The sequence below is a fragment of the Synchiropus splendidus genome, chromosome 3 (genome assembly GCF_027744825.2).
Source record: "Synchiropus splendidus isolate RoL2022-P1 chromosome 3, RoL_Sspl_1.0, whole genome shotgun sequence".
Classification (NCBI taxonomy): domain Eukaryota; kingdom Metazoa; phylum Chordata; class Actinopteri; order Syngnathiformes; family Callionymidae; genus Synchiropus; species Synchiropus splendidus.
The window spans coordinates 16,181,985-16,202,782 of record NC_071336.1 but is presented as its reverse complement, the minus strand read 5'-3'; the positions used below and the strand labels follow the sequence as shown (position 1 = coordinate 16,202,782).

The following is a 20,798-nucleotide window of genomic DNA, read 5'->3' as shown; positions in this document are numbered from 1 at the left end:
TTAGCCTGGTGGCTAATGCTACAAACAGACTGAGTTGCCAAAAATACCAACAAGCAAGAGACCAGTCTGTTCGACTCGCCTCCTCTCAGTCAGAATCAGAACACGACGACCTCTGGTGGTCAAGGAGGAGCGGTGCATACAAGTAGCCGGGGAGGACGTGTCAACGCGACAGTCAATAGTCGAGATCTTAAGTGAATCAGCCAGTCCTACTTTATAGTGCACAAATCATTCGGTTCATAACATATGTAACAAAATGAACGTCAAGAAAAAAAAAATCCCCAATGTATTTTAAGATGTTTCAGAAACCATTTTATTTTATGATCATGACCAATAATATGTGATGAAAAACATAACACAGGGCTCCTTCACTGTTTCATACGCCAGTGCTGCATTTAATTTTTGCTTCAAATGGTTTGTATCGTCACTTCAGGCAGCACAACCCTCTCCTGAATTCCGTGGAAATATTGTCTTGCCTTTACACTGCACATGCCACTTGAGCTTCCACATTCAATGATGCACAGTTTTACTAACAGTTGTGTCCAGGGATATTGCTAACATTGGATCTCATTTCACACGTCTATTATCTTCCGGATCAGCAGGTCGGTCTTAGTGGTCCGTGTTGAGCAGTTTCTGTGGAACAGGAGGGTCAGTGCAGGAGAAAAACTGAGGAATGGTTGCGTTGATGACCACGAAGAGCAGAACAGACACTCCAGCGACCACAAAGGACATCAGGTAGTCCCCCGTGACGTCCCTCAGCAGCCCTGGTTCAGACAAGAGACACGCAATATATTGGCAAATGACAAACATGCCAAGGAACTTTGACATTTTAACTGTGGATTTTGTCAAAGATAGTGTCTAAAGCTTGATATGTTTTTATACGTGTGTGTCTGAGGACACATCTTTGAGCAGCAGCACACATCTCCATGATGTATTTTGCCATCCCATTGTCAGACGTCATGCAGTGGGCGTCAGGTCCAGTCTGATGACGGACATTGCACGACCTGTCACCCAGACATGAGTCCAGTGGAGCTCCACTCAGGAACGTCACGTACTGATCCATCAGCCGTTGAGGTCCAGGAACTGACTGACGTCCAGACCCAAGCATCCCAGTGGTCTCATGTCCAGAAGTTTATTGTGCGACAGGACATGCAGAATTATTCAGGCCTTATATTTGACATGTCTGTAGATACCTGACAACGGCGCCCCCAGCACTCCTCCAAAACTTGTGATGAGTTGTAAAAGCCCAAGACCTCCCATCATACGCTCGGGCCCGGTGAGAAGTGGGATGATACTGTACACTAGAGTAGACACGGCCCCGGCGTTCAGGCCGTAGAGCAGGCTCATGGTCACCAGTGCAGGGTACGAGCCTGCTAAGCAGCGCAGCGGCAGTAGCAAGATGCTGACTCCTAGTGTTACTGCAAAGAAGTTCACCAAATGCACTAAGCGAAAGTAGTTCTTGTCCGATATGTAACCCGACAAAAAACGACCCGCCAGTTCGCCGGCACATGCGGTAGACACCACAAAAGCTGACTGGTATTCTGAGAAACCAACCTGTTGACTGTGAGCAACCAGATGGAAAAAGGGCACATAGTAGCCAACAATGAAAAAGCTGCATGCAACAGAATACGTGACAAAAGCCCTCTTGAGGAGCAGCGGCAGCTCCAGGTAGGAGGAGATTTGTCGCAGCACAGCAGACGCCGACAGTCTCTGTGATGTCACCTGCAAGAAAGAGAAGCATCACTTGCTTATCATATGAGCACCGGACATTTTAGGCACTTCTTCACTTTCTGAAGATTTTGAGTGACACAGCTCCACATGCACTGGTATCGAAAGTCTCACACTGGCTGTCTAGTTCCTGATGGCCTGTAGAATTGATGTCTCAACCTTTGCCGGTGCTTTAGCCGGTAACTGTGGACGGATGATAACTCCAGTGGCCACAATGTTGAAGGACATTCCTCCGACGATGAGCAGAGCTCCTCTCCAGGTGTAGCTGTCCACAAACAGCTGGAACAATGGATTGAAAGCAAAGGCAGAAAGGCTGATGCTGCTCAGCACTACAGCTAGCGCCATGTTGCGTTTTCGAGTGAAGCTCGCCATGACGATGGACACAACTGGTGCAAAAACCAGTCCCCATCCAACACCTGCAAGAGAGCGGGGGGCAGACAGCGCTGTGTCAGAAACCAAGCAGGATACTATTCCTGTTAATAAGACACCGAGAGACTTAACACTCGCTCAAAAAATAACATGCTGTTTCGACACTTACCAGTCAAAAACGATATACTTAGGAAAAGATGGACGACCCTGGTGGCCAGAGAGCCAAGTATCATGCCCAGTCCAGACAGGAAGCCTCCCGCCATCACCACATATCGAGGCTCAGTTACTTTACAAAGGGCAGTGCCCAGCAGACCTGAAAATACATGTTACAACTTTATTCAACTTTAATATCACACACAGTTTCATTGGTGATGTATTTAGCAAGAGAGATAATGCATTATGATGTGTTTTCTGAGTGCTGAGTATGACTTTATGACTAGTTATTGCGTCCCCAAGCGGAGAATTTTACTTCATTATTATTATTATTATTATTATAGTTGTTGTTGTTATTATTATTTTTATTATTGTTGTTGTTGTTGTTGTTGTTATTGTTACTGTTATTGTTATTCTTCTTATTATTATTATTATTATTATTATGTTCACCAGAGGATCTCTGAAGAACATCTCTGATCAGACTTCCTCACAACATTTAAACCTCCATGAGTCTCTTTATCTAAGGACAGTTATTACCATGACTCTTCCATGACTGTGAATGTCTTGGTATAATCCTGAGCCAACAATTATATCTGACTGCCAGCAGATAAAGCACTTTTTGAGGGTGAACACCAGGAGGACATGTCCTCCCTTATGGCATAGCTTGTGCCATCAACCCACACTGGCTCACTTAGATCACCGCAGTTTGACTAGTCATCAACATAACTAAATAAGTCCTCAGCTTCCTCTAATGGCCGCTGGACTTACCAAACACGTTTCAAAACTATGGTATTTGCTTCTCAACAGTCCAGATCCAAGCAACATTCTGGCTCACCAACTCTGATCAACTTGACAGGATCGAATACAATAGAATAACAAGCTGAGTCACCCGCCACTACAACTCAAAACCATGGGAGACCTCCTGCACTGCTGCCTCTCTTTTAAACAACAGGTGATGCTAAAACTGTTTCTGAGGCAGAATTATTACTATGATTGTTGTTGTCATGACGGCACATTTGCATGCCCCACCACTTCAATATTTTCTCTGTAGAAGGAGTGAAGTTGAATCTTGATGTGTATTCACTTACTAGATATGTGGTGGACTGCGAGTGCTGCCGACGGGATCCAGGAGATGGTCTGAGCGCTCTCTTCAAAGTAGCGGACAAACTCAACAAAAAAGACTCCCATCCCTCGCATGACTCCGTAAACCAGAGCTGTGGCCACAAAGCCTGCGGCAACCATGACCCAGCCCCAACCGCCATCTGGCCCCTCTTCTTCTTTACTCTGCTTCTGTGATCCTGGGTCACTTGAGGTTATAGCTGAGGGGGAAACGTAGAAAAACTGACTAAAATGTAGATTGGTGCATCCGTTGGAATTGTTCATGATTTGCTGTGCAAACTAACCTTCATTTGCCCCAGGTGTCTTTGACTCCAACATCACAGCAGTTTTGTTCTGGTGAACAAACGGTTGTCTACGTGAATCAAAAGTGTCCAGCCCTATCAGATATGATTTCACAGCAATAGTCATGCTCAGTAGCCCTGTGGTAATGGTAAACTTCAGTAAGTTTCTTTTGATAAAATACCCCATGAGTTTTGAAATATGATCACTGAAAAATAGCATTCAAAGTCTGGGGGACAAAGTTTTGGCTTCACCTTCGTGCCAACTCTCACGTGTTTCGCTCTGATCACAGCACATTCATAAAACTGAACTAACTACTATCTTAGTTTTAAGGATCCCAATCCTGCTCAATTTGAATTGATCTTTCATGCAGAAAACTATTCAAACATCCGAACATTTCATTCTGTCTCATTTAAAAGTTATAGCCATAAAAGTCTCATTAAAAAGTATAGCCCCGCTACAGATTCATTCTAAAGTAAAGGTGAGAATGTTTGAATACAATGCTGTTTTGGTTTTAAATATCTCTTGAGATTCTAAACATTTTCTGATTTTGGATATATTCTTCACAAGAGGATCAAATGTCGACGGATAGAAAGGACGGAAACTATCATGGACAAACTAAAGTACTTTGTCCATGATACAAGAACACTTTCCTCCTTCTGTTTAAAATAGGTCACTAAAATCAGATTTAACTGAAACTGGAAAAGGCATCCACAAAAACACGTACTAAAAACGTCTACTATGTTGGAATCTAAAAATAAATTAAAAGAAAAAAAAATGGCAGTTGAATGTGAAATCTGTGCATTGTGTACAGAAATATAATGCATGACATGATAATGCCACAGAGAGTTCAACTAGCTGTGTTTCAACACATGAATGTCTCTCGACTTCTGAACCAGCTCATACTGAACACATTCATAAAAAGTCCAGCTCAAAGTGACCTGAAAGATCCAAGATGAAAAGATATATATTGTTGAATAAATCTAGCCTAAAAATGGAAACCATGCCAGTAACTTACATAAATGAATATAAATGAAATCATTATTACCAAGTCAGTTTTGGCCGGCATCTCAGAAGTGCTGCCTGTTGTCTTCCGAATGAAGCGGTGAAGGACGGTTAGCAAACAGTGATTATTAAAATATTAAAATCAACCTGCAGTACATGAAGAACTGCTTTTCAAAATGATGGAAATGAAAGGCACAACTCCTTACCGTCATGACACAGATGTAAATGTCTGTGGACTATTCTCAACATCTTATTTTATTTCCCCTGCTTCCACCTCAGTACGGTGCTTGGCCTCTGTTTGAAGTCTAGCCACACCATTTAATGACACACAAACACAATTATACGACTTTGCTTTTATAATCTGGTGAAAAACTTTGTAGAGTCATCGGTGGGTGCAGTAACAGACTCTCAAATATAAGGTCACAAGAGCGCCGACACAGCGTATTGGCTGCTACAGCAACCTCGGAGATTCAGGTGTCCTCCAATGTAAGTGTGGAATTGCGGACTGAAGAAAATGAGTAATGTTGGAAGGCGGTTCTATGTTTACTTAGAATAATAGAAGGTGTGAACCTTCTGAGACTGACACAAGCTTTACGTGGATTAATGTAAGAGGACACCAGTCGTAAATACCAAGGACATCAGAGATAAAGCAGGTGTGTTTGTGATATCTGTGATGTTCCTGAGATACCTTTGTGATGTGATATCCAATATCACCACTGTATCCTCCTACCACAGTACCTGTGATAGTTACTTATAGTCAGTTGATGCTTTACCCGATTCATCAGAAGTGGTTACATTGCAGTAGGACCGTATAATTCTTTCTATAAGTATCATTGTTGGATGGGACTGCTAGCACCCCAAGGTTGTTGTTGCCTCTTTGGTTCAGGCTCTAGAGCAGTCTCTGCTGTCAGAAAACAAGTTGCAAAGCTCGGTGCTGCTGAGAGACGCAACCAGCGCAACATTTCATCATCCCTGGCGATTGTTCTGGAACTGAGTGAAGAACTCTGACATCTGTGTCAACAGTCAACTCGAAATAAACGTGTGAATGGATGTTTATGCTCACACTCACTGTTTGTCTGTTCCTTATTGAAACACATGACAGTCATGATGTAATAAAGCGAGAGAGGAAAAAGGCTGCTCCTTCGTCTTTATTATTCTACCGCACTGTAAACGATGGTGGCGCACCGCAACGACTTAAATGAGAGCTGAGGAGATTCACATTTTTCACGTTTTTCACGGACGAATCCGTAAGAAACATCACAATGACTGATGTCCATTGCGTTTAATTGTATTGCATTCTATGCATTCTAGCCGGACATGTGAAGGAGACAGCTGCACCTTACAGATTTATTCCTCATAACTAAAAGGTAGCGGTTTGTTGTCACCTAATCAGTACATTTTCAAACTTTCCCCTTTGCTTCATTCTGAACCATGCAGTGGAAATAACATTTTATAATCTGGGTTTGTCTGTCTTGCAGCTGCCTCCGCTTCTCGCTGGATCCTGCCTCTCCCCACTGACTGCATGATGGAGTTCCATCTCTGATGCTGAATGAGCGATGCATCTAGAGTTACCTTTGCAAGTATAAGCTGGACAGTGTCGTGTATATTTGTATATCTGATTACACTATTCGCTGTTTCACCACGGTCTTTCATCCGAAACAAACGTAGGATGAGGTGTGGGACCGGCGACCCAGCTTTATGACAGCTTGCACTGCCAAAAGCAATTATTCTCAGTTTACACACAGCTGCTTTAAGGCAGCATGTGAACTTTCATTACTGTTTTTACGGACTTGAAATGGTTTTCACTGAGGAGCTTTATTGGATGTGTATAATCATGTACAATAAAACCATGTAATGCCCTGTTACACAATAAAAATCACAGAATTTGCTTAGTGTCGGATGGTGAACAGCTATTGTCAGTAATTTATTATTGTAATTCAGGTAAATCAACTACTTACAACTGAGTAGCAACTCTTTACTTTGTGATTGCTTTGAAAAAAAAAACTTTGACTTTGTAGGTCATTTACTTTCTTGAGTAATACGTAAAACACAGCTTGTCAAACGAAACTTTGAATAATGTGTAAACAATGACTTTGAACAGACAGCCGTTCGTTTGGAGTAGAATCTATCGACCACAGCAGCAGCTTCAAGTTTAAACCAAATCCCATGATGAATACAAATAAATACTGATGATCACACTCCTTTATGTTTGAATGTTTGTGGATTCCAGCGCCAAATGGGGATCTTTGTTTTGGTTCAGGGCGGTCCTCCTTTTGGGTGGAGGAGGGTCAGTGCAGGAGAAGTAGTGAGGCAGGGTGGCCATGGTCAATGTGCCGAGGATGAGGAAAGACCCTGCAACCAGGAATGAAGCGGTGTAGTTGCCGGTGAGGTCCCTGAGGAGTCCTGCGAGGAAAATTGGGAAACAAAATAAAGGCTTGATGCAGGGGGGAAAGACAACTGACAAAAATATGTCCTGTAAAAGCAACATTGTTAGCAGGTGACGCTTGAATTACAGCTGTTTTAAAACCTAACCCTGTAATCCAGGGCTCATAGGCCACATGAGGCCCTTTGACCAATACAAATAATATAAAGAACAATATCTTAGTTCAACCTTTACTTCATACAGTCTTGTCTAAAAGAGGCAATGTAGTTTTGTCTTTCGTACATGTATTTAAAATTGGATGCATTCACCTCCTCAGAATTACACAATGGCTCAAATATTTCCTGTTCCCCCTGAAATATATAAAAAAAATGTTTATGATTATTGCACCTTATCCAAAACAATACTAATTATCATTTGTTATTCATTTTTAGATATAATTTCACCTCAGTTGTTCAATCTTTTCAGGTGAAATTATATTTGTTTGTATTCAAATGGCCTTCTTCAAAACAGAAGCTATGTGTCCACCTAAAGAACATGATCTATATTTTCTAGAGTATTTACTTGGCTCTGAGCGTGCTGGCAGCTGGTGCACAGTCTTGAATGTAAAAGTTACATTGTTGTGCAAGACCATGTAAATGTACACCTGAAGAAAACCTGGTCAAACAGATAACACGGATCAGTGACATGACCTGTATCCAACAACCAGTGAACCAGGGTAATGACTGACTCAACAGATCTGGACTTTGCTTGTACCTGATAGTGGTGTTCCCAGGAGTCCTGCACCACTTTCTATCAGCTGCAGAAGGCCGAGAGCGCCCATCACACGCTCCACTCCTGCCACCATGGGCACCGCAGCGAACACCAAGGAGGTCAGCGCCCCGGAGCAGAAGCCATACAAGAGGCTGATGGCCACCAGGGTCGGGTAAGAGCCGGACAGGGAGCTCACAGGGAGCAACATGATGAACACTCCGGCCAGTGTAGTCCACAAGCTAAGCAGATGGATCAGCCGGAAGTAGCCCAAATCTGACGTCCAACCCGACACCACACGACCCAGAATATCCGTAGCACCTGCAGCCGACATGACGAAGGCTGCTTGGTATTCAGAGAAGCCAGCGTGCTGGCTGTGAGCCACCAGGTGGAAATACGGAACAAAATATCCGACGTTTAGGAGAGTCACGGCCAAAGTGTAGGTGACATAAGGCCTCTCCAAGAGCAAAGACAGCTCCAGGTACGAGGACAGCCGCTGCAACATCGTCCGACAAGATAAAGATCCATTTTCTTGTTCGTCCTGGTGGGACAGAAAACAACTTTAGAACACTCCAGACCAATGGGCCAACTCAGCAGCTGCAAAGGTAAGACCTTTTCCCCACATTTGGTTTTATCGAGGGTCGCTGTGAACGGACAAGAGCGCCACAAGGAACAATGTTGAGGCTGAGACCACCCAGGATCAGCAGAGCCCCTCTCCAAGCAAAGACTTCCAATAGCCATTGGAACAATGGGTTGAAAGCAAAAGAGGAGATGCCAATGCTGGTGAACGCCACGCCTACTGCCAAGCTCCGGTGACGGGTGAAGTTAGCCATGACTGTGGCGACCAGCGGAGAGAAGACCATTCCCCAGCCAAGCCCTAGAGAGGATAGTGAGGTGGCCGTGAGGGACTTCAGTATACACATCCAGCCTTGTTAATTCTCATATCATTTCTCTGGAAAGAAAACAGTGTGCTGGTCACTTTAAATCACAAAAGTCAGTGCATTAAATTCAGCTTAGGTCAACCTCAGTCATGGTCATTATTCAGTTAAAAAAAAAACATTTTGGTGTTTTTGTTGACTTGTAAATTCCTGTGATGAAAGTTGTCTGCATGTTTCCTGACTAAGGCATCAATTCTTAACAACAATATTTGGGAAACAGCACTGTGGCCCAGAGGAATTACCAGCCACCCACTTTACCAAATTACCTGTGTTGATTTTGAAACCCCGTCACATTTAGTATCCTCACTATTAGAAATACGAGTTGTCATGACCAATATTTACAGTAGCTGTACAGAATCCATGCAAATTAAAATTTTCAGAGGTTATAGGTAGATCAAATACTGTCAATGTTTTATCGGGTTGTAGAGGAATATGAATTATGTCACTTGTTTCACGCCCTTATTTTGTCAAGTCAAGTTTTAATGAACTCAATATACAGGATATCGACATATAGAAAATCACTATCAAGTCATGCCCTCTTTTAAAACAAAGGCTACGGTAGGTGTAAATTCCCTCATGTTGCAATTGAATGACTTCCCCCCGCAAATCAGACTCATACTCAGAACTGGAATATAGTCTGATTAATCCTCCTTAATATTTAGTCGTTTCTCTTTTATATCAAGAGTGAGGGCAGAGGGGGGTACTGTACAAAACAGAGTACAACACCGATATTTGGATGCAGGTCAACCGCCCCTACACGCCTGTCAATCAAATACATGCAGTAGAGTTTGTATACACTGCATACTAATGTGCTACATCCTGTTTCACAACACATTCTTGCGCATAGACATGAGTCTTGACCAAGCGAGGTCTTGACCCTTTAAACACGCTTCAAACATTAACTTTCCACTTCAATAAGAGCGGCTCCTGCATCTGTCCATTTGGGGATTCACGCACGTCCTTTCACTCCAGCAAAGCTGTGCATATAACGCTTGGTGAGGACAAAAATGTTTGATCTGCATGTGCGCAGTCAGACATCACCGTGGAAGTTAGAGCTTCTCAAGCGCAATATTGGCGTCATTAAATTAAGTCAGTCAAAGATACGTTGTTTCAACAACAGAAATGTCGGCTCCACCAATTAGCATTTGAAGAAGCCTGCGGGGCAAGATGACTTGAAACAGTAATTTCATTAGCCTGTGTGTACTTGGTGATCGTCTCCTGTCGCTGGTAGCTCAAAGTCCACACATTCACGACATGAATGGAGAGGATGAAGGAGACTTTTCCATGGTTCTGGAGTCATTCTGTCTGGTGTTTCATCGTACTGCAGAAAAGTGTGGGGGAGAGAAGCCAAGCGGCGACTCTGTGAGAAGCTCTGCATTTTTTGGCAGTTTGAAAGCTTCCACAGTTGAATTGTCCACTGTGGTTTGTCTCTATATTTTCAGTTTGACAGAGAGAATCCTACAGTTGGAAACCAACACAGGTTCATCACAAACTTTTGTCGGCATGTTTGAGTGACTCTGTTTGTCTCTATCCATTTGTAATGTATTATGCGTGTCTTGTGACACGCTGGTGACCTGCCCAGGGTGTCCTGATCATTTCACCCACAGTGTTTTCCACCAAGGATTTTGCTATTTCCTTTTAGGTTTTTGAAGTGAACAGGCAATGCTCATATACTGTACAGTGTAATCCAAAGTTTTCTAAATTGTTTTATCATTATAAACTCCAAATTTGAATGGCCATCAATAAATCAATCTTAAATGATGACGACAGGTCCGTTGTCTTGTTTGAGAAGAGAAATATTGCATTACCTGAGATGACCCCCATTGTGAGGTAGAGGTGAAGAAGGGTAGTGGCTTGGGAGGCAAGGATGAAGCCAAGTCCCGCCATGAAGCCCCCAGTCATCACCACCACTCGAGTGCCATAGGCGTTACACAGAGCAGCAGCAAGTGGACCTTCACCACAAACGCACAAGTGAATGGAGTAGCACTGAACAACATTATACACTCAAAACAGCCGCTTCAGAGTCTCAGTTGAAACAAATGAGAAACTAGTGCAGCACAGGTAGGACGTAGGTAGTCTGGGAGACAGTGGTTGACCTTATCTGTTTTTGTAGAGCGGCAAACTATATCAGCAGCCAGATTCAGGAGTGTTGTCTTTTTAAGTTTTTAAGTTTTTTTGATGGGTTGGAGCCACATTCTCCCAGGTATTTGCAGTACTGCAAGTCTGCTTGAACTGCTCCCAATGTCACTTACAAGTCAGCAAGGCTTTAGTTGAAATTCTAATACTATTGTCAAATGAAACTATGAAGAAAATAAAGATGGGATGGAGGAGGTTGCTGGATGTTACTGGAGGTATATCTGTCCAGGATATATATGATATCCTCAACAGATATGGGGTTATTCACCGTATATTGAGTTGTTACAAACTTGGAGGGGATAGTATCCTTCTCCTTTCTAAGTATTTTGAACTATCGATGACATGCAGATGAAGGATCAACTTGCATAGACGGGAATGTTTTGTGACTCCAAAAACATCACTTTTCAGAGAAGAACATAAAGGTGAATCATGATCAAGACAGCGACTCACTGAAGAACTGCTGGCAGGCCAGGCCTATGGATGAGATCCAGGAGATGGACTGAGCGGTCTCCTCAAAGTAATGTACAAACTCCACAAAAAAGACGCCCAAAGCTCGCATCAAGCCGAACACCAAGCTGGTGCTGACAAACAGGGCTGCCACCATCACCCAGCCCCAGCCTCCATCAGGACCCTCGGCGGCATCGGTCCGCTTCCCGGCCTTGGCTCTGAGGCGCTTCATGGCCGTCAGATCATCAGGTAGAGGTGGAAAATGGAAAATGCAGAAGCAGAGGTCTGAAAAAGAGGGTGCAGACTTCATGAGAAGCCACCGAACGTGAGGCCAGTCTGTCTGTCTATGACAGGAAATGTAATCATTAACCGCACCAGGTCCAATGAATGTCAGGGTGACATCCTGCTTAATATGTAACATGTCATTCCAGAATGTTTCAATGTATTTATTTGTTTCGCAGGTTAGGGCAACAACAGAACTCAATTGAAGTTGCCACCTTCTCAGAACTACTGCCACAGCTTCCAATGAGAGGGCTACATCTTTTTTGAGTATGACGGCGTTGGCGGCACACCGCATTTCATCTGGTGACGCTTTTCAAAGTAAGTCTTAGTCTGGTGATATATACTGGAGAAACACTCATTAGAGCTCTAGAAAAACGCTCAAGAGTTGGTCTTAGTTTGACTAGAATTACACTGTTATGAATGGCTCTGCTGTGATCGTGATTCTATCAGTCTCCTGTCTTCACGTGTATCACGACACGACGTTTATTTTGACATCCTCGCGTCGGCGGGAATCAGGAAACGGGAAGTGAAAGGCCGGTGTCATGTTTACATGCGTCAAAGTTTAAAAAGTTATTTCTTGCTGTGTATTGCTCAACATGGCATCACGAGTAAGATTAAAATCAACATCCCATTTCCAATCATTTGTAATTTGGTTTTTCGTGTTTCTTTGAAAACAACGCAGCCGTGAGTTACATCAGTCAAATCGTGACATAAGCCTCCGTGACCGCGTATTTACATGTTGACACATAATTGTGTTTAATGTTAAACATTTGGCGGTGTTGCTCACCTGCGAACGCTGCGAAGTTCACTGCCAAAGACAACCTCCCAACTTCCGTCGGTAATCCATCGATCCGGTCAATTCCAGTTTCGGCGGTTCACCCAGCTGCTTGGAACTCTTGACTCCCGAGCAGCGGTGTCGTTTCTCTGTCCTTTCTGCTTGCTCGCCAAAGCCAGCTCCGAAGCTCCTCCACTCCAGGTGGTCTCTGGTGGTCAGTCCTCTCTCCGCGGCTCCCTATCACATGAGTGCTGCATGTGGCTGGGAAGTATTTCACAACAGCCCAGAGGAAGGCTCAATGTTTAACCGGCTTTAGGCGAACTGAAGGAAAGTTAAAGATTCAGGTGAATGTGTCACTTCAACGATCTCCAACTCGATTAAGTCATAAGGTGGTGTAGTCAATGGTTTCTGGCCTAGAACCATGTTGTCCGAAATGCAAGCTCCGGTAACTTCAATTGAAAAGTTATGAGACCAAAATGTGAGGATACTTCTGAGGTGCTAAGCCTGAAATTGCCCAAGTCAATCCCAGTAACAAGGTCAGTGTGTAGTTATTAAAGTGTTTTATTTTGTCAGGTATGAACGACCGGACTGATCTCCAATCCTTAGTAACTTAGTGACTAGCCTCCATGACCTGTCATGAGACAAGTTTGCCATGTTATCACATTAGTGAAAGTAAACCTGATCGTGAGCAGCACTGCCATAATTATATATTTATTACACATTTACATATTCATCTTGAACATTCTCTCTTCCTCAATGGCTCATGAGATACACCTGGAAATCATTCCGTTATTTATTTATTTTCATAAAGATGTTTTTGTTCATGTCGGGCTGCAGATTCAGTACTGTACCACATTGAGGCAGCAGGTGGGGCAAAAGAGTTGACATGGCCAAATAAGAAGATGATATGGCCACTGACTTCTGTGATTCGCTCTGAAACAATCGAATGAATGTTGTAGCAACGTCCACCCCGCAGTGAGACATGTTTCGGTTATAAGACGCAGCCAGACATTTCTCGCAGCTCTTTTGAAGCAGTGTATCTTTATATACATGACAGTCATTGTTTGGACGTGCATTGATCGTCCACATCAATGTATGATTCTGGCGTTCCATTGCATTTTCATCTGTGGACTTCCTGTCCACTGACCACTACTGGGGTCAGAGCAAAGGTGTGAAGTTTTATCTTGGCCCTTTGATGACTTATTAATGAATATATAGCGTGAAAAGGACCTCAATTGGTCGCCATTTCAGATCACAAGACGCACTAACAATAATTATAATGGTTGGGGAGGAGGGGATCCGACCTGGAAAGTCCCCAGAAAATTCCAGTGTTTGTGTACTGAGCCAAGACAATGAGTCCAGCTTGCCACAACTCATCAGTGGACAGGAAATGGGGATGAAAGTGGGTGAAAGAGTTCAGCTGTGTTTGCCCCCCTCGCCACCATTACACACAGATGAACACACTCACACGCACACACTGGCACATGCCCTCTAGCACCGCACACACGTGCACATCCCTTGTTTGTTACGATTGGAGCTCTGGAGGAAACAGGTGCAAGCTGTCATTGTTTTGCATCCATAGATCAAGTATAACTAAGTTGGGTAACTTTGCCACAAATATGTAGGCGAGGTGGAATGTGAGTGGGTCTGCTAGTCATTTTCATAAAGGCATGATCAAGCGGTCAATACGGAGGAGATTGAGAGTGTATGTTGCCTCCTTATATACGAAGGGAGACTTTCAACTCACTTGTCCACTGCACCTGAAGACTTCTCTGTTGAAGATGGGAGAGGCCAGAATGAGATGTGTGTCATAGGCATTAAACACAAGAGCTTTCTTGGCCAGTTTGAATCAATGTTTGGGAAGAAAACAAATCAGTGCATCACTGATCAGGGTCACATCTGTCACAGACTTCCACTTGATTAAAAATGTTTAATTTAAATTGTACAAAAGCATTTTTGTCCAGCAAACAAGTACAGAATACATTTATAATTATTTATCTGTTTATGTCTCTTTATTTCAGTGGGAGACGTTGAAGTCCTCTGCCTGCTTGGACTACAACACAGAAGTCACTGCACAGAATCAAATGTCATGCAGGCTCCAGGCCTAAAACTTAGCTCACCAAATTTAAATATGCCAGAAATAAATAGACAAAAACTAGAAACTATCAGTTTAGTGAACAAAAACAATCTAGCGTCTTCGCAGCACTTTTCTTTCTCTGTTAGACCACATGCTCAAATATCCATCTTATCTGTCATTCACAGCGCCCCAAACTTTCCTCTCTCTCCTCAAACCCTCAAGGAACATTCTATAACAACCGACAACAAACATTCACCCTGAACTCTTTCTTTCTCTTGCCATAGCTCTTATGGTCACATCCTCATTTTTGTCTCTCACAGGTCATCTTCAGCAGGCCTGCAGAAGAGACTGGTAGGGCTCGGCCAGGACTTTGTAGCGGACCTTGGTGTTGGTGATGGCTCCGTGTTTTTGGCGAAGGTGAAGTCGCAGCTGGCTCTTGTGGCGGAAGTGCAGGTCGCACTTTTCGCACTATAAAAGTAACCAAAAGTCATTAATTCGCTTATATGATGTTTTCCATGTTTTATTTTTACTATTATTACTGCAAGGTGAGCCAAAAGGACCGTTGATGATTCCTCAGTCTCAAATGAATGACAAAATACTAGCGATATTATAATAGCAATATTATAATAGCATCTCTGGTTGGATCTGAGTGACTCACAGTGTATGGCTTCTCGCCCGTGTGGATGCGCAGATGACTTTTCAGCGTCTGCAGGTGGCGAAAACGAGTGCCACAGGTGTGGCAGGGATACGGTTTCTCCCCAGTGTGGATCAGCACATGAGCCCTGAGGTGAGCCACCTGCACGACATGAACAGATCAGTGACAGGGTCTTTTGGAAAAAAAAAATTGTATTTGAACACGAGAACTTTAATGAGCTAATGGCTATAACTATTTAGATCGAGCTATAATGAAGTAGTCCCTTTGCTATTAACCCCTCACATCTTGCATTCGTCTTTTCATTCGTGTTTTTTTTCTGACGCACTGGTTACTAACCTGCACAAATCTGGCCCCGCAGGTGTCGCAGCGGTATGGCTTTTCCCCTGAGTGGATGCGAGAGTGAGTCTTCAGGTTCGCCGGGCGGTTGAACTGTGCACCACAGACGTTGCAGTGGTACGGCTTGTCGCCTTCTCAGGACAAAGGTCAGTATGAGTCATGAGCATGAATGGAGGGAGACATCCCTTAAAAGAAGCTTCTCACCTGTTACAACAGTTTTGGCTCCTGGCATGTTTCCAGAATAACAGTATGGAACATAGTATCTCTCCCGTTTCATGGGCTGGGTGTGAGCGGTTTCTGAATCACGGGATTGAGGAGGTGTTAATCTGAGCACGTACACGTGCAAAGGAAAGATGTAAAACATTGGAAACATTTCAAACCTTTTTCCTCCTTGTCGAAGGTGGGTGGACCGAGGGGAGGGGCTCGGCCAGAACCCTCGTAGCAGGAGGCCCGCCCCTGTCTGAAGCACAGTCACATAAGCTCAAGCCCTCACAGGAACATCTCATATACAGGCCTCTTTTAGTTCTGCACTCTTCAGCGTCGATACTTCAATTTGAATCTTACCTATCAATCTGGCCGGGCACTTCTCCAGGCCACTCCTCTGTTGGGGCTTCTGGTGTCACCTGTGTTCTTTGAAGTTGAACCGGTGTTCCACCTTGAGCTTCCTCTGTCTCCTCTACCTTCACTGCTGTGGCCGCACATAGAGGGTTGAGAACTATGTACTTGTACTTCTTCCAGTTCCAGGTCTTTGAGTCTGGTGTCACTTTAGTTTCACTCTGAAGTGACCAGAAAAACATGCTCAGAACTCACTCGGTTAAAATGCACCATGTTAAATGGTCTTCAAACTGACCTCCAGACTCTTGTTGCATGTTTTAGACGCTGCAGGGGAGCTGGGATGGCAGCTGGATCGTGCAGGACTGTCTGGAGATCCAATCCGGACCCCCAACAGAGGCGACCCGGGCTCTTTCTTCAGCTGTGTTGATTTAGGCTGGTAGGTCAGGAAAGCCCCTTGCTTCAGACAGCCCCCATCCTCCTCAGGGATGCTGCAAGAGAATCACAGGAAGTGATGTAATGAGCTGTCAACAAGGACCATTCACAAATCACTCGCCATGACTTTTTATTGTAACTGCTTTTCTTACCTGGTGGTCCCTGCAGCTGAGGGGGGTTCTAGTGGACTTGCTTCCGAGTGGTCAGCTTCTTTTTGAACAACCAACGTCTCTGGCCTGCTGGAGTGCCGGGGTTCTGTGTTGCTCAATTTATCCCTGCTACAAAAATACCAGTTGAGATTTTTAATTTTCATGTTTAAGCATGGAATAATAGGCATCTTTCATTGAGAGTCAATGTGGCTTTATGTATAATACTAACATGCACTGAAATGCTCGTGTGTACTTCAAGTGAGTTATTAGCTATGGGGCGCCGAATGTAAAAATGAAGACTGACTCAGCAGCAATATTTTCACAGATTTAACAAATATTTGTTACATTTGAGACACTACAATTTTGTCCCGTTGTTTCAGCTTTGTAAGTCTTAAGAATAAATGCTAAAACTAAATCTGAAATCTCAGTTTTAAGGATTTAGACATGCCTTTCCTCCAAGTGGAGATTTAGACGGCGGTTTGCGAGCTGCACTACAAGGTGCTGGCTTCATTCCTTTGCAGTCCACATCACAGTTATGCAACTTGCACACCTGCCACAATAGCGCTTTCCAGTTGCTGCTGGATAGCAGAAGGGGCCATCTAAATCCTTCAATCCTGAAGATTTTATATTTAGATTTTGATTTAGCATTTAGTTACATAGACGAAACAATGGGATGTAACATTAAATATTGCCAAAGATTTCCGCTGAATCAGGTTGTATTCCTTACTGAGGTAACTTATGGTTTATCACTTTTGATGTTTGGTCTTTCTGGAATCCTATTTCCACAAGGCTCCACTTAATTGTACCATCCCGCCTCTCCTCCCTCTTCACTCAGAGGTTTTTTTCCTGGCTCGGCCATAATCAAAAGCAGAAACCAACTATATTAAAGCTACATTCTGAAAATTAACTGGGTGATAATGGGATAATGAAGCTCAGTGTTCAATTCAGTGAGTGTAACGTGATGTATGTTTTGTGTTGCCCTCATTCCTCACCAGTGCAGCAGCATGAAGTCTTGACACGTTTCAGCCACATGGTCCATCTGCAAGTACACCGCCACCGCCAGAACCCCGGGGGCCACTCCAGGAGTCAGTGGGAGGCGAGAGGTGTACATGAAATCCAGCAACAGGGAGACGCTCGATGGATCCAAGTTGTTGGGAAGAGAAACAGTCATCAGCTGCTCCCTGCTGCTGCCGCATCCCTGGAGCATCACATGCCTGGTGTAAAGCGAATAAAAGAATCCACTAGGAAGAGGGAGATGGAAAGAAAGGTGATCAGCGTCATAGATTTTTTAAAGTGGGTGATAAGCAGCACTGTGTGTACCTGCAGGCGACGAGCACCGCTGAGTGCGCCTGCAGGTGTGTGTTGCCTACGACCAGCGTCGTGTCAGTCAGGATGTTTCGGTGTCGTAGTTCATTGAGGTTCATCAGCACATCGCTGCAGTGGCGGGTGAATTCTTTCACGTATGCTGCCTGCGGAGCTGTTGATCTCATCTGCCGGCTGCCCAATGAGTATCCTTGCTTACCTTCCATCTCCTGTTTAAGTGCATGAAATGTTCAGTCGTGCAAAAGACTTTTGTGTTCGGTATAATGATTACTTACTGATGCTATGAATATGAATATATAGACTGGAGTGTCCCAGACACACGTGTTAGGTGAGACCAGCTCCCTACTCGTACCTGAAGGAAGACAGGTCAAGAGCTTGTCAAACACCCGGTGGCACAGTTATGTATATCATGTTGCCTATGCATATATTAAAAGTGTGATATGAAATTACCTTTTCAATTCGCAAAATAATTAGATATTAAATTTAGGCTTAAACTTTCAAACACGTAGTTGCATTTGTATTACAAAGCATTAATGTTGCACATGAAAACTACAAGCTATGAAAATGTGTCAAAAATTCAACAAACATTCATGCATTATTCCTAATAATCGACATAGAAAAATGAGATTTCTGCACTCACCCCGACCAGCAGGGACGAGAACTACCTTTTGCCCCTTAAGTCAAACCCCTCCGGTATTCAGCCTCCGGTCACACATGCAGTCTGGAGTCTGTGCTCGGGTCTAGACTGCGAGCCAGAGTCATGGGGGAAGTCTTTATAACGTCTTGCCGGAAGTGTCCGTACAAGCTGAGTGGCTTGTTTCCTCCTTCCTCAGTGGCACACACACATACACTGGAAGTATCGCAGGAAAGGCCCCTGGCCCAGGCGGTGGGCTCCTGGTATTTTTAGTGGCCTATTTTTCTAAACCCCCATTGCTGTGAGCAAAGTAATGGCAGGAAAGCAGAGTGTGTTTCTGTTAAAAACACACACACACACACACACACACACTTGTGAGGTGTGTCATGTGTATACGTGCCTGGTGTCCAAAAACACAAATGTTCCCCCACCAACGCTTTCCTCAGCTTCTCTGCAGGACAGAGGAAGGTGGGTCTGAGAGGAAGCTGGAAGACCAAGCTAATGGATGCTTACGAACAAACCCATTCACTATGTCACAACTCATAAGCCTTCTCATGGCAGCTGCTTTATCTGTGTTTGTAGAGCATTGTCAGCCAGGGATAATGAAATAGGAGCTAAATTTGCTCCCATTTGTTGAACAGGTAGCTGCTTGTGTTAATAACACTTTGTTTTCAACATCTGCACATTAAAATCGGAAGCCATTAAAAAGCCACCATGGTACTTGACTCCACATTTATCCTAAGAAGTTGCCGGTGTTCACAGACTGAAACTAGATGAACAGATCCAACACATATTGCAGCTCCTATGCTTCCTCTTCAAATTCATTTTCCTCTTTCGGTCCAGTTAATTCATTAGTAACAGTCCAGTAAAGAGAATAGGTGGTGAGCAGATGCCCTGGCTTGCCGCCTGAAAGCAGCGGATACAAGTTATGAGGGCAAATAGGAAGGAAGCAAGACAAAGTAAATCGTTCTTCATGGGCGACACCTTCTCCTGGTGGGGAAAAACAACCTGAGTGGGAGAAATTTAGTGTCCAGATGTACAGGAACCTCACATCACACATTTGAATGCATCCTGCAAAGCTGCTAACTGAGATGCAGAGCGAAAGCCTCCAGCACAGGATATCCGTCTACAATAGTGAGTGGAAGAACATGGAGAGTACACAGTGGCAGAAAGTGGTATTGGGCCGAGGGGTCCAGAGCTCTGGAGTCACATAAAAACCTGCAAAAATGAGTTCATGACTTCTGGCTGAGGCCTCCAACTCGCATCCAAAGTGTGAAACCATACAACTGAGACCATCGTTCCCATTGAGCAACAGATGGAAAATCCTGTGGGAGGTGCTGGCAAATATTTTGAGGAATGGCTTCGAGTGACCAAAGAATAGCGCAACAATGAAAACTGAGCCAGTTTATTCTGAAGAAAGAGATGAGCCTCTCTGATGGTCAAGACAAACTTCTCTGCAGTGTGTATATTTGATGTCAGTTGAGGAGCCAGTTAGTGCAGCCAGTCAGAATATTTGTTTGCAGCCTTGCCTGGTGAGTTGCCACGATACATTTTTGAAAGACAACTTTTTAACATGTAGCCTTTGAAGGTCCAACCCGGAAGTGGAGTGTGCGCATGGTGTGTGGAGCTCGTGTCCCAGTGCCTTTATTTGTTTGGATGGAGGTGGATCAATGGTGAGCTGTGAAGATGAACCATGAAGGAAAACATGGATTAAGAAAACAGTGAAGGAGATGTTCGTCTCAGCTACTTCCAGGCATTGTGAGAAGACCGGATGATAGGGGGCGGTTGAGGAAAAGTGAGGCCATTACTGAACAGATTGGACGGAAGCCTCTGAGGCTGTTGTTCACAAACTTGTAATGGCTTCCTCAGTTTGAGTGCGTCTGTCAGCTTCCATCACCGACCTATTGGCCCTTTTATTTGATAAAAGACAACTCTGTTATGGACATAGAATGGGGTTAGGGTTAATGCAGTTGCAGGGATTCCCCAGGATATCCTCGATACATGAAGAGAAATTCACATTACTGAACTGCAAAACATTGAGTCACGTTCTTCAGTTGGTTGGAGTCAGAATGTCGGTGATTCTGGCAACAATAACAAAGATCAGGTCTAAACCGTCTCTTCCTGTCGTTTCAGGCCACTCTGGCCATATAAGGGCAGACAGGAGCAGGAGAAGGAAATGGGGATATCCCAGGCAGCAGCCGCGGATGTTTACCCACTTATTATTATATTCGGGTGGACACTGAGGGAAAAACAAATAAAAGCGATGAAACCATAACCTT

At 44.0% G+C, this 20,798-nt stretch overlaps 3 protein-coding genes and 1 long non-coding RNA gene across 6 annotated transcripts; 1 reads left to right on the top strand and 3 right to left on the bottom strand.

The window, feature by feature from the left end:
* Positions 1 to 606: 606 nt before the first annotated feature.
* On the bottom strand, positions 607 to 3,630 carry LOC128755958 (monocarboxylate transporter 13-like). The gene is made up of 5 exons (XM_053860073.1): positions 3,336 to 3,630; positions 2,264 to 2,407; positions 1,885 to 2,141; positions 1,191 to 1,719; positions 607 to 761 (listed from the first exon to the last, which is right to left on the bottom strand). Exons 1-5 carry the CDS (start codon positions 3,628 to 3,630, stop codon positions 607 to 609), a joined length of 1,380 nt encoding a protein of 459 aa, XP_053716048.1.
* Positions 3,631 to 6,505: 2,875 nt separating this feature from the next.
* Positions 6,506 to 12,652, bottom strand: LOC128756488 (monocarboxylate transporter 13-like). Of its 2 annotated transcripts, none has more exons than XM_053861046.1 (6): positions 12,371 to 12,652; positions 11,305 to 11,586; positions 10,527 to 10,670; positions 8,404 to 8,657; positions 7,787 to 8,321; positions 6,506 to 7,053 (listed from the first exon to the last, which is right to left on the bottom strand). In XM_053861046.1, the coding sequence occupies exons 2-6, from the start codon at positions 11,531 to 11,533 to the stop codon at positions 6,854 to 6,856; spliced, it is 1,362 nt and encodes a 453-aa protein (XP_053717021.1). In that variant the 5' UTR covers positions 11,534 to 11,586; positions 12,371 to 12,652; the 3' UTR covers positions 6,506 to 6,853. The 2 variants fall into 2 exon arrangements, with proteins under 2 accessions (XP_053717021.1, XP_053717022.1); XM_053861047.1 differs by lacking the exon at positions 6,506 to 7,053 and adding an exon at positions 7,097 to 7,383.
* Positions 12,653 to 12,904: 252 nt separating this feature from the next.
* Positions 12,905 to 18,212, top strand: LOC128756489 (uncharacterized). Its single transcript, XR_008414239.1, has 4 exons — positions 12,905 to 15,222; positions 15,449 to 15,572; positions 16,303 to 16,417; positions 17,558 to 18,212. It is a non-coding gene; the product is annotated as an uncharacterized LOC128756489 (long non-coding RNA).
* On the bottom strand, positions 14,257 to 18,639 carry bcl6b (BCL6B transcription repressor). Of its 2 annotated transcripts, none has more exons than XM_053861044.1 (12): positions 18,526 to 18,639; positions 18,161 to 18,237; positions 17,883 to 18,094; positions 17,555 to 17,803; positions 16,566 to 16,691; positions 16,277 to 16,469; positions 15,991 to 16,202; positions 15,807 to 15,886; positions 15,631 to 15,723; positions 15,427 to 15,557; positions 15,094 to 15,231; positions 14,257 to 14,903 (listed from the first exon to the last, which is right to left on the bottom strand). In XM_053861044.1, the coding sequence occupies exons 3-12, from the start codon at positions 18,089 to 18,091 to the stop codon at positions 14,763 to 14,765; spliced, it is 1,572 nt and encodes a 523-aa protein (XP_053717019.1). In that variant the 5' UTR covers positions 18,092 to 18,094; positions 18,161 to 18,237; positions 18,526 to 18,639; the 3' UTR covers positions 14,257 to 14,762. The 2 variants fall into 2 exon arrangements, with proteins under 2 accessions (XP_053717019.1, XP_053717020.1); XM_053861045.1 differs by having other exon boundaries at positions 16,566 to 16,688.
* Between the last annotated feature and the right edge of the window lie 2,159 nt (positions 18,640 to 20,798).